Below are 12,713 nucleotides of genomic sequence, written 5' to 3'. Positions count from 1 at the left end.
CTTTATTAATTCAAAATCAAGTGCTTCAAGCGCGAAAAAAAGAAAAACGCCGATTTAATATTTCATCATTCTCTTCACTGCCCTGTTACCTTGATTTAGCTTTCTTTTTCTCTCTCACCTATATTCCCTCCCATGACTCCTCTTCACGAAGGTCTTTCATCCCCCACCCCGACGGGCTTACACAGACGAAACTTCTCCGTGGGCACCTTTTGAATTATATTCTTGCCGACCCGAAACATCACTACGGGGAGAGGGAAGAGGTCGAAAGGAGGGAGAACTATGAGAGAGAACTTGATGTTTTAATTAATTAGCGAGGCAGCCGTCTCCCAGTGGCTGACAGTGAAGGACTTCATCAGATCAAAGAGCTGCGCGAGAACCCACCGCCCTCTGCCTACCCGGGCTTTCCTCCCCATTCAGGACCGCCCGCCTTTTCAACTCTCTCCACCCCATCAGTGTGGGGGAGGAGAAGGGGATGGACAGTGTATGTGTGTGTGGGTGAGGCAAAAGGCAAGAAAATGAAAAAAGGAACGCATCAAATCCTCCTTTCGGGTTCCTTCAGAATATGATAAATGTCCTCAAGTTTCCGAGTGGTAGGTGGGACCGCTGGTCCCCGCGAGTCCATTTGCCAACCACCCAGCTTGTCCGACTCAGAGATCCCACCCCATCGAACTCGTACGCAGCATTTATGCTGAGTTATTAAGCCACCTTGTGATGGTGGTCTTTATTCATACCTCGTCCAGAAGAGCTAGCGTAATGGAGAGAGGCTACATTGCTCTTATAGCGAGACGCTCCCAAGACTTGGATCCCACACCCCATCATCGGTATTCTGAAATCATCCTCCTCCTTCCACCGGTCCAGTCTGTCTTTTGGCGACGCTATTTATACGATTATTCGAACCGAATATTTCAAAACAACCAAAAGTAAACAAAAGATGATTGGTTAATGATCGGAGGACCTTTCGGTGATGAAAAGGCCTATTTATTGTTGGAGGCTAAAAAGGACAGTTCTTAATTGTACAGCCATTAATGAAATTTCTTACAACTTAGAGATAAATGTTCTTGATGATAGAAAAATTTATATTTGTTCTAATTATAAGCGGATAGAGTAATTGACACACTCGAAGATAGTGGAAGATTATATTCTATTGTTTCAGGCTTCACTTCGTGGAAGTAATTAATATCCATTATTAAGATAGAAAGAAAGACTCGTACTTTTCCACAGATTTTATTATACGGTACAACGCGTTTCACCGACTTGCGGCATCATCAGGTACCTGATGATGCCGCAAGTCGGTGAAACGCGTTGTACCGTATAATAAAATCTGTGGAAAAGTACGAGTCTTTCTTTCTATCTTAATAATGGATAGTGGAAGATATTTAATGTTTGTGATGTTGAGTAAAACAAGGAATATTTCACTATGTTGGCCGTTCCTTCACTTTCAAGCGTTATTATTAACAAAGTGGACCTTATTATAAATATATTGAGCCATTTTATATTACTAAATTTAATAAAATTTGATATGTACCTGAAATCGCATCAAAATTATTAGAGCAAGCAAGTAATATGATTGTCATTCGGCAAATTGGAAGCGAAAACACTCGACAGCATTTTAGATGACCCATTACATACCTGTATGTTCACAATAATGGTAACAGCCTTTCTTTAAATGATTATCACAGGTTACCAATAATCATATAGCTATGTTTTTATAATATGATGCACTTTTATCAAAAAAATAAATTTATTCCAAACTATTTTGCAACTAAATCTATTAACTCTCCATTATCTTTAAAGTTAAAGAACTATTTCTAAAACATTCACTTGGACTGTAGTATGGTATTATTATAGCATCTAAAACATTTAATTAGCGGGGCATCATTGTGGCGCAAACAACGGAGGAGAAATGGGAATGGGTTTGCACTCACCAGGGTGAAGGCTGCCGCCACCCAGCAGAAGATCGATTCCTCCCTCTCCCAACAGCCCTTCAGCGTCCCGGTAACTGATGCTGAGGGTGGTGGTGGTGGCCTTCTGAGTCCCACCACCGGCTCCCTGGGAAGGGGACTCGGATTCCGCGGCTCCGATCCGTCCCTCCGTCGCATGGCCTTCTTCCTCGGCCACGAGCACCTCGACCCGGCGGTGCTGGAGATGGGCAAGCACGGAGGCGAGGCCAGCCGCACCGCCGCCAACCATGGCGCCCCCCCCCGCCCTCGTCCTCAACGGCCGACACCACTCCGCCCGCCTCGCCGCCTCCACCGCCTTCCCCGGGTGACACCCGTCCTCCCTCCCCAGGGCCCGCCGCTCCCTCATCCGACGCACCTTTGGGTGGTGACTCCTCCGGTGAGATGACCCCCGAGGGCGTAGCGTCGTCGCCCGCCTCCTCCGCGCCCTCCGCCCCAGCCCCACTGTACATGAAAACAGATGAGGACGGCGAGGCGTAGGACGTCTGCAGCGGGAGCCGGACGCCGGGCACCTCGTGTATACCCTGCAAGGAGAGGAGAACCAGGAGGGTCAGTGAGTTGACACTTCTCGATTCAGGTGATGCGTACCAGATTCAAAATAATGCACTATTGACAGCTGATGAAGTTATCACTAATATTTAAATTCAACAATTTATTGGTAACAGTCATCCCTTGTCCTCTGTTAATTGTGTCTGTCAAATATTTCAATCACTATTTTAGCCCGTACACCATGGGAATTAACACAAGCGAGTAATTCCGTAATTTTGAAGGGGCCTGCTATGAAATTTTCAGTGTTTCTTCTAACGAGATGAAAGACTATCTGTAAAATAGTTGAGGCACTCAACTTTCATAAGCAATATTTCATAATGGTGAAGAAACCTTTTTTTAATGCAGTATACATTTGTGTATATATAGTATAAACCATAAGCACAGTATTCAACCGGAAGGTTTGAAGGGGATTACACGAAAATCACAGAGTTAGGAGGAAGTATACATGGCTTAATAATAGTAAACTGAGCCAGTTGACAAATATTGCCAAATAAACAGGGTGGTAAAAGTATTAAAGGTATATGGAAAGTATACAGAGAAATGGCAAAATAGTTGCACTTTAGCAGGTTGTAACCCTGTCAGAAAGTAAGAAGGCAACATTCGGTCTAACAACCAATGATAATTCAGGAAAATGGGATCAACCAGGAAAGATCTTAGAGAAGTGAAAGGAATATAGGTAAGATGAACTTTATGATGAAGAAATTAAAGCAATGTGAAGAGATATTGAGAATGTGATGAAGAGGGGGATAGCAAAGTTTCAGGCTTACTTAATGAAGAGAGGCGTTGCAAGGATTGAAATCAAATAAGGCCGTTCTACACATATGTGCTAGCCTTCTCTTCAAGCAATAATATTCTAAACCGCAGGTCAACATATAATTTTAAGTGCCACATTATTGAATCATCAATGTTCCAGAAATAGTAACAAATATTGATGAATTAAGCTTGCTCGTTTTTGCGTCTCTAGTCTTTGAGATACGTTAAGGCGTATGGAAGATATATCTTGAGGATAAAATAGTTCAGCGATGAAAATTTGTCGAATATTTATTTTTGAATTTTTGCTCAATTTCGTTATCTATTTGTGTGCAATGTTAATGAATTTTTTGAACACGTAAACGACATAAATATAACTGAAAAATCCGCCATTAAAATAATGAATCTAATTCTAAAAAGGATTTTTTATCATAGGGTTGCACGCATTTCACCATCATGCCCAAAATACGCGCAACGTAAGCTACGGAACAGTTTCATCGTGAGTGGTGCACTCAGTTATTAATACAGCGCTGTCCAATTACGCGAAAATTCGTTTTCAAAAACCTTCACATTTTCGAAAATATATTTTTTTTTAAATTACGACGAGGCAAAGGGTTTGGAAAACACGTCCCTCCAAAAGCTTGGGTACAAACTTTAACAAAAACGTCAAAAAGTACTCGGAGAGTACTCCTCCGCCCGACATACTATATACCTCACCAATATTCGATCAGACGGAATTAGTGTTAATTAATTGAAAACCCTCTCCCCGTATGGAGGAAGCACGCTGTTGTCGAACGTTTCGGTACCGTCAAAACACTCCATTAGGATTCATTTACGTGGGGGAACAATGGAAATCCGGTCTGCGTATTTTACCGGAGCATCCACCGCGCTGTATTAAGTGTTTTGTAACTAGAAGGACGGACCACTCGAATGGAGGAGGGAACATGGGAAGCTGTTCCCTCTGCGGATGGAGAAATGTGAATGATTGCGGAAAATATACAAGCGAACTGCGTAAACACCGTCTCTGTCTCTACACGTAGTTTTTGAAGCAAACATTATATTTCGAGACCCACATGCATACTGCTTTCCCAGATGATGTTCTGCAGAATACGCTGCCCTTGTCTTCGGGGACGATTCCATAATGCATTTACGCTTTTATGATTCATCCATCGATTTTTTTTATCCTACACACAATGCAATTGAATATACTATTAAATGAAGGGTGAAAAAAATTACTTCATGAGCCTGAATACGAAACTTGAACATGTACCTATATCAATAGATGGTAAACTCTCATTTGTTCCTAGATTAATATCCAACCGAGCTTCCTCTAAACATATTTTGTGTTACAGACAAAAACCAATGGAATATGCTTATTTAATGTTCACTTAGGCAAATGTCTCCCTAAGTCATTCTGTTCTGAGGAAAAAGTACCGATCACTTTAATGCAAAGCTAGCAAATGAGCCTCATTACATTTTATTCCAAAACTGTTTTGCCAATTTTTTTAATTCAGACAAAAACTAAAGAATTTTTGTCAGCGAAATCATGATAAAGAATATAAAAATATCATACACTTCTAAATCTCGGATCTTGCTTTAATTTGGGCGTAAAGGCAGCACGAAGTTTTAATTAAAGTACTATTACAGTGTTGCGCCATGGTTAGAAATCATTTCTCAAAAGTTACGCTGACGTTACCATTGCTGTACAATTGGGTGGATTTAACATGCCAACTCATTAGATTCTTCAGGTTTGATTTCCTGATAGATAACCGACAACCCTGTACACTCATCCCAGTGTATATCGAGGGGTTTTTTATGCGATGAATAATGACGAACGCGGACGTTCAATTCCATGGCATGCCTTTGCGAGATCCGCCACGAACCGCACCCGCTGTTTCCCCCGAAGCGGTTGGGGCACGTATGTGCAATATTCCTCGCCCGCATGGAGCCTTCGAATAGGCCTACCCGCTAATTGCGAATCCGGCCTTCGTTCTTTGGTCACCGCTCAAAAGGGAAGGGAAAAACGGTAGGACACACAAAACATACATCCACACGCACGCGCGCGCACACGCACGCACACGCCATCTATCGAATTCGCAGAAGGCCTCGTCCAACGGGCACGGCGCACACGCCCTTGGTCCCTGCGTGTTGTTATACATGTTTGTTTTTATTCCGGGGAAGGGTCAACAGCATCCTGGTGATTGCTAATTGCACTGCGCGGAAGATCAATCGCCCACGGCAAACAGTTCCCTTTATCTCTCTCTCTCTCATTCCATCTCTCACCCTCCTCCACTCGCCTCACTCCCATTCCCCCGGAAAAAACTTATGCTTCCCCTCCTCCCACCCGTTCTCCCTCGCACGCAGCATTCGGAAATAAATGACGCAAAAAAATGACGGCCGATATGTTTTACCTCCCTTTGTTCATATTCGATGCGTTCTTTTCGCAATTACGCCACGCGCTAATTAAAACAACAACGGAATGCGTGCGTTCACCGACCATGGGTTACGGGGGAAATTGTTGAGCCTCCAATAATCAACCGAATTCTTTCACGTGCGCCGGTAGTAGTATTAACATTTTTGGATTACATGCTGAAATTAACTTTATATCTCTTCTCTCGAAATACCATTTGTGATGGCCTCCATCATTTGCGTGCTCCGGGTTTTTTTTAAAATAAAACGTCGAAATACCGAAACAAATATGTGAGTTGAGCTCGGGTATCTGCTGTACACCCATAATTACCGAGACCTAGAGACGTAGTGCCCCATTTCATTCTCGGTAATGAACACGCTGTAAATTATTTATATTTTAAAAGCTTAAATTTCGATAAAACTAAGAACAACCCTGGATATGAACGCCCAAATAGAGGTTCAAAGTTCATTATTTTGCTATGTAAAATAATACATTGAAAGAATCTAATTAAAAAAAAACTTCTATCAAATATCATGTTATTCGTTGTAAAATGGGATGGAGAGTGAATTATTGTAAATTTAAATCTAATGAGTTTTAATTGATACGCTTTTTTAATGCTCAATAATTTAAAATCAGACATTTTTTTCTATGTGTAGCACTCTTCTAAGAGATTATGTGGGAAGGATTTAACATTGTCGGGAGAAAAAATGGCAAAATCACAAATACGCACGCCTCCATTTTGTCATACTAAAGAGAAACATGGATATGCTAGGGTAGCATTCCTGTTGAATAAATAGGAATATGAGCATTATTAGCCGTAAACATTCGACAGAGCGGATTCAATGGATTCAAAACCAGTTCAATAGAATGAAAAATGTAGAATGGAATCTCCAATTATAGTTGGGTGAAAAACAACTGTGCTTCAATGGTAAGAGTACATAAAAGAACGGATTACAACCGAATCTCTATCTATTTTTGCATGAGAAAATGGCAAATAAATGCAGAAGTAGTGGTGGTCGAGAGAGATGGTCATTTATGAATATTAAATGCATGAAAGGAACGAAAAGCATAAAAAGTACAAGTATTAGACGTTTTAGAAACAGATAGGAATAATGAGACAATACGTACACATTGTATGTGACCAAATCAAAAGAAGTATAACAATAATAATAAAAAAGATAAGTGAAAGAGTTTCTTCAGTATTTAATTACCTTTAATTATTCTTTTATTCACAGTACCAAACATGGTGTAGATTTTCTATTTGTATTATTATTTGAATGGATATTTTCGTTTTCCGATTTGCTTTCTTTCCTCTTATTTGTTTCAGGTACATATTTATCTCTATCGAAATAAAAGTTAAATGTTGGTTACAGCCATTAAACTATTTGTTTAATGGCTTCAATTTAAAATAGTAGCATATCATAACAAATTTAGACGCTAAGTCTCTTTTAGTATTTTTCCATTAAAATCATTAGTTGGTCAGTGCAATATTAAACAGTAAAAATTTCAGGCGAGATTTGTACGGTGTCTTTTTAAGCATCACGGCTGTTATTTCTGAAAATTTCATTCCGGTAATATTTTATTTAGAAAAATTAAAATGTATCGACACCAATTTATAAATAATTTTATGTTGTAACATGGTACACGTTGAGCTGAGGCAATGTACCTGCAGACAACAATTTTTTGTGTATTTACTTAAATGTAATTTATAAAGTTTCATTCCGCTCAAGTCCTGACAACCATATTTCTTTCCATATAGTTGTTAAAGAGCCTCTAATTTTTTTTACACTTGCTGTCTTTGTGTACTCTCGAAAAAACCTTTCCCTGGTTTCATAGACCAGTCACCTTTGGAATTCCGACTCAGAGTTGAGATGAATCGAGCAGTACGGTTGCCTACTGGTATCATTTACAAAGTGTTGAAGCGACGGTACACATGGGGTGAATGGTAGTTGAGAGTTTGAGAGTCACACCGGTCCCCACTTAGGTGTCCATGAGGACACTTCCCGTGCAGCGCGTCAATCGGACGTTTAATAGGGATCTCCCTGGTGACTTGAGAGCAAACCGTATTTCAGCGCACCGTTCTTATTTGTTTAATCACTCCCTCAAATTTAACAAATAGTAGAAACGGCTTCAGCAAACTCAACTGCAGGTTCCTCCAATGATACTAGAGCTATCATAAATTTCGTTGAGGATTTATTTGAAGCATAGCTACCCACTAAGGTAGTTAAAAAAATACGTCCCATGTTGCTTTTAGATATAAAGATTTGTATAGAGACTAGTATAGGGATCACTTTTTACTAACTTTTATCCCTGAAGCTTGTGAATATCACACATCAAGGCAATGTGGGATGGTGTTCAGTTAGTGTGCCCATTTGTGGTTTATTGGAAAGTCCAGAATTCGAAAAATAGTACACTGGAGCAATGTGCAGTTTCATGACCTGCATTTAAAACCATGGCCCTCGGATCAGCAGTCAGATAACCTACCAAATGGACTGCCACTACATCCCGCGACTCTGAGGGGTATATGCAAGATAATAAAAACGTTCTTTCATTTGCTTCTGCTAACGAGAGTAAATTTTTGTTTCACACAATTTATTTCTTTATATATTGTTTAAAGTCCGATCGAGGCGTATTGATCAATGCCATATACCTGAGGTATTGTAATTATTTTATGTTTATAATTTGTTCAAAGAACCGTTATCTGCACAACGCGAATTGTAACAGCAGAAATAGAGGATAAAAATTTAGGTCCAAAGGATTCTAAACGACTGGCATTGTGATTTTGCACAGCAAAAGCATATAAATAAAGGCAGAAAAAACTGAGGATCCGTAGATGTTGGTCTAAGGATAAGCAAAATTTAAAAGAAATAGGAACTTGCTCCGGGTTACTCATCAATCGATTTTAACTTAGAAATTTTCGTCAATCGCATTTTGATACGTTGGCCTCCAAACGGGCATGAAAATGCGCATACACGCATGCAAATGCACGCCCCTTCAAGTTTTCCACCCTGAATCTGTTGAGGTGACTGAGATGGTATTATTTGAGCGTTATCTGGTAATAAATTAATGCACCCAAGGGAACAATGAATGACATTAAATCTTCGTGGAAGTTATGAATAAAAATATATAATGAGTGTTTAAAATTTTACAATTAGGGAATTTTAGGACATTTATTTATTTACTCGTATTTTACCATAGTCAAAAAGAGGGGTTGATTTTCTATGATATGATCAGAGCGCATCTAAAACTAGACCTTAGGGTGCAAAAACTTCCCATCTTCTGAATATTGGAGGCTTCCCTCTTAGCCTATGCGGTTGTATGTTATTAAAAAAATCGTTACATTTTAATATTAAATCACTTAAGGATAGCTACATACCAGATGAGTTAAAAAATGTAAAAAATCTTCCTTAAACCAGGAACCTTCCGGTGAGTAGTTTACCCTCTAAATTAATAAGTCACATTGTCTTGGATGAATTCATTCAAAGTATTGAACAAACAAAAGATAGGTTTCAAAAGTCCCTTGGGCTATTATTTTCAGCGTATCGCGACCTCTGTCTCATTTTCATCTTACTTTTACTCCTTCGTTTCGACGTAAAATCTATTCCCCTTAGATGTCTTAAAAGTTTATTTCTTTCCTTTAGCTATCTCATGTAACACTCAAATCTTCTACCAAGGCCTTAAAAATCTTACCACGATTGAGATTCTCCCCCTAAGTTGGCTGACTTTTTGGATAAACTCTAGCAGCTGAGGCTCTTTGCTAATAATTTTTAAAGCACCGTTTTATTTCACCTTTGACAAAATAATTTTCTTTATTTTTTATCCATTGCTCTCTTAAAAAAATGTTCTGCTTGATTCATGTACCATATTTTTTAATTATTCGAAACCTATGAAATCATTAATGCTACTATAACTTTATTTCATTGACGATTCACATTCCCTCACTGTCACTTGATATCTGTATTTTCTGTTCGCTCTATTTCCGTTCGTATCATGACTTTCCGATTAGTTGCCAAAGTGAGAAACTGAGCAGTCAATGATGCGATCGATGCCTGAAATGGGAAGGAGCCTCCAGGGAGTCCAACCTCGCCTACTTCATCACTGACACGGTGACTTTTGGCTATCCCTAGTCTCCTCGGTAGACCTCAAGAGCATGGATTGCGTTGGAAGGATTCTTTCCTCGGCCACTCGTGATTGGTAACGTGCCATTCGGATCTTTCAGGATATTCAATTCACCAAGGCTATTTTACTCATTTCCACAGTAAAAATTCGCCAATAATTATCTTTCTTCCTCGAGCGAGTTACTGCAGTGTCATTTTATCCATGTATAGGTCTTTTGAGAGAAGACTGGACAACATCTATTTCGAAGAAATTCAAACTGTTCAGAAACGTCCGTACATTATAATCCCTAATGTGTCCGTTGCCTTTTAAATTTATTTCCACTCTCTTGAATTTCAGTGAATACTTAAAAAGATTTGTACCTCTACGTTGCGACGATAATAATACCAAAAAACGACATTAACACCACAAAGAACTCGGAAAACAATGATGAATAGACGCCACAGGGAGAAATATCTGGGGATATTTCTTTTATTTTTTTAAATTTCTTCGACTAAGAAAATTAGAAATCAGAAGATCGTTTCATTTTCATTCTTACAGAGAAGACATCTACCCCTATCACCATCTTTAGCTTTCTTTCTCCACTTATCCTTTACGTCTTTTCCCCATGAAATGTATCAGGGGCACACTTGCTTACCCTTCTGTCTCTACCCATCCCTCTGAGGACCCGTCCCGCATTCTCCCTTCGACTAACTCTATTTCGTAACTATCTTCTTTCATCTTGTCAAACTTGAAACCTGATATCGACATGGAAACGATTTTATACGCCCTCCGTGGAATACATACCCCTTTCGCCAAAGAAAGGTCTCCACTACTATGCGCGATACGCACACGATTCATTAGCGGGATAACTAATTATCGACCTCAGAAATCTTTTAATTTCTCGAAAGCCCTTTTATGTGTATGGCTTATTTAATTTAATTATTCATCAGAGATCTATATTCATTTTCCTCTTTTACCGATGTAACAATAAAATACTTTCTCCATAACTTTATTTAATAAACTTTCATGGATTGGACATTGAACCATAGGATTTCATTGAAGGCAAACTATCTTCATTGCTGTTGAAATCTCAGAGCTCTGATTTACGATAACCCTAGAATCCAAGAAAAGCCAAGTCCCAAGAATATTATAGTACCCAAACAAAAGGACGATGTTTATCAGAACTATTAGGCTACAGTTAACTTGTTCATGGCACTTTAGGCCTATTAGAGTTACTTCTGTACCATCGAAATGTCTTCCTATAAATATTTTCAGTTGATATATGTAATTTTCATTGATAAGGTACTGGAAAATTAAAAGACATTAACTTTTTAATTTTCCAAAGTTCTTAAATTTCAAAAGTTTTTACTTGACGATATTCTGCTAAAAATAATGTGCAACCATTTATTTAACGATTGATATGAAAATTACGGGGGTTTTTTGCAACCGAATGCACGTTCAATTTACACTTAAACGGGTGGCTTTTATTAGCGAAATATTCATTCAGGTGTAAAACATTTTAAAACATTAGAACATGCTCTCACTAGTTGTTATTGTTACGATCAACACCATACAAAACTTACACTTATTTATGTGCAAACGTTTTCCAATTAAAGCATTGCAACTTCACAAATCCTGAAATCGCATTTTCAAAATTGAATTAACTATACTCCTGGCAAATAAATGGTCCAATTTCGCTATAATTGTTCTAATTTAAAAAGACGGAATCCATGTATTTATTTCATTTCCTTTTAATGCCTGCGGATAACTTTCGGCAAGTATTTTGGTGTTTTGCTGGGAAAAATTTACATTTTGTGTTTTACTAAATAAATACTTTGCCTCTGGCTCGGTGTAACTAAAGGCACAAAAAGTAAGTTGTTTAGTAAATTACTTACCATTATTAAATATTAGCATATGTCCATGTTTCATTATTAACTAAAATCTTTAAAAAATATTTTCATCTAAGTTGTGACGCGGCATTAATTATCGGCTCGTAAAAATAAATAGTTAGCATATCAACATTAGCCATTAGTGGGTAATAAATAAATAGAAAAAAACAATTTAGGATTACCAATACTTCCGTAACCCTATTTATTTTCTTCAACATGTAATGAATCGAAAAACACTATCATAAAAAAGAGGCAAATTTTTTTCTATAGCTTCTAGCTATGGTAAATTATAAATTAACTCTATTTTACTGTCGATATATAAATAATGGAGAACGCAGTAGCTCGTGGGTACAGCATTAAACTACTGACAGGAGGGTCCGGGTTCGACTCCTGGACACGCCTCTCGGCCAGCCTCAACTGCACTCAATATGTTTATTTCCGGGTACCATATTTTCCTGGGAAACCAAAGCTGGCACAGGAAATGGAACTAGCACTCCTGCCGTGATGTGCGAATTTCACACGCCGTCGGGCTTAGTATTTCACTCACTCTACTATAGCCTACCAAAACGACCCATAGGTTTATTACTGTTTGTATATTAAATTATTAATACTAATCATACAAACATTACAAATATAATATTATTAACATGAATATATTTTTTTTCGGTTACATGTGAAATATATGGAGTAATATATTGTGTATTATATGTCTTATATTATATATTGAATATATTTTTTCCCTTGCTTAGGCCTCTCTGCTAGCCCCATATAGCCAAACAAACCCAACGGAATGAGGAAAAGAAACGTAGTTGTTTGGATGGAAAAAAACCCAAATAAAAATTAAACATTCGTTTCAAGGCCAGAAAACTGATACTCTCAAGGATTTTCCAGGCTCTAAGTTCATCTATTTCCGGAATACATTTCTAAAGGACGCTCATAAATCTATGGTCAGCCATATTTGTGATATGGTTCGTATATTTATGTATGTTCAATTTTCCACGAATACTCGTGTATCTGAGGGTATTTAAATCGCTCGTTTGTAAATAACGATCAATTTAA

The 12,713-nt window shown here is 38.4% G+C and overlaps 1 protein-coding gene across 1 annotated transcript in view; it reads right to left on the bottom strand.

The window, feature by feature from the left end:
* The window catches only part of LOC139698580 (uncharacterized), a 346,726-nt gene extending 342,322 nt beyond the window's left edge, over nucleotides 1-4,404 (bottom strand). The window contains exons 1-3 of the mRNA XM_071597423.1: nucleotides 4,339-4,404; nucleotides 2,240-2,482; nucleotides 1,926-2,139 (exon numbers count right to left, since the gene is read on the bottom strand). Of these exons, the coding sequence (XP_071453524.1) occupies nucleotides 1,926-2,139; nucleotides 2,240-2,482; nucleotides 4,339-4,404 (523 nt within the window). The remainder of the gene's footprint in view (nucleotides 1-1,925; nucleotides 2,140-2,239; nucleotides 2,483-4,338) is intronic.
* Between the last annotated feature and the right edge of the window lie 8,309 nt (nucleotides 4,405-12,713).

Source organism: Hetaerina americana, unplaced genomic scaffold (genome assembly GCF_022747635.1).
Source record: "Hetaerina americana unplaced genomic scaffold, ioHetAmer1.1.p SCAF_9, whole genome shotgun sequence".
In the NCBI taxonomy this organism is placed as follows: Eukaryota; Metazoa; Arthropoda; class Insecta; order Odonata; family Calopterygidae; genus Hetaerina; species Hetaerina americana.
This window is presented reverse-complemented; position numbering and strand designations above follow the sequence as displayed.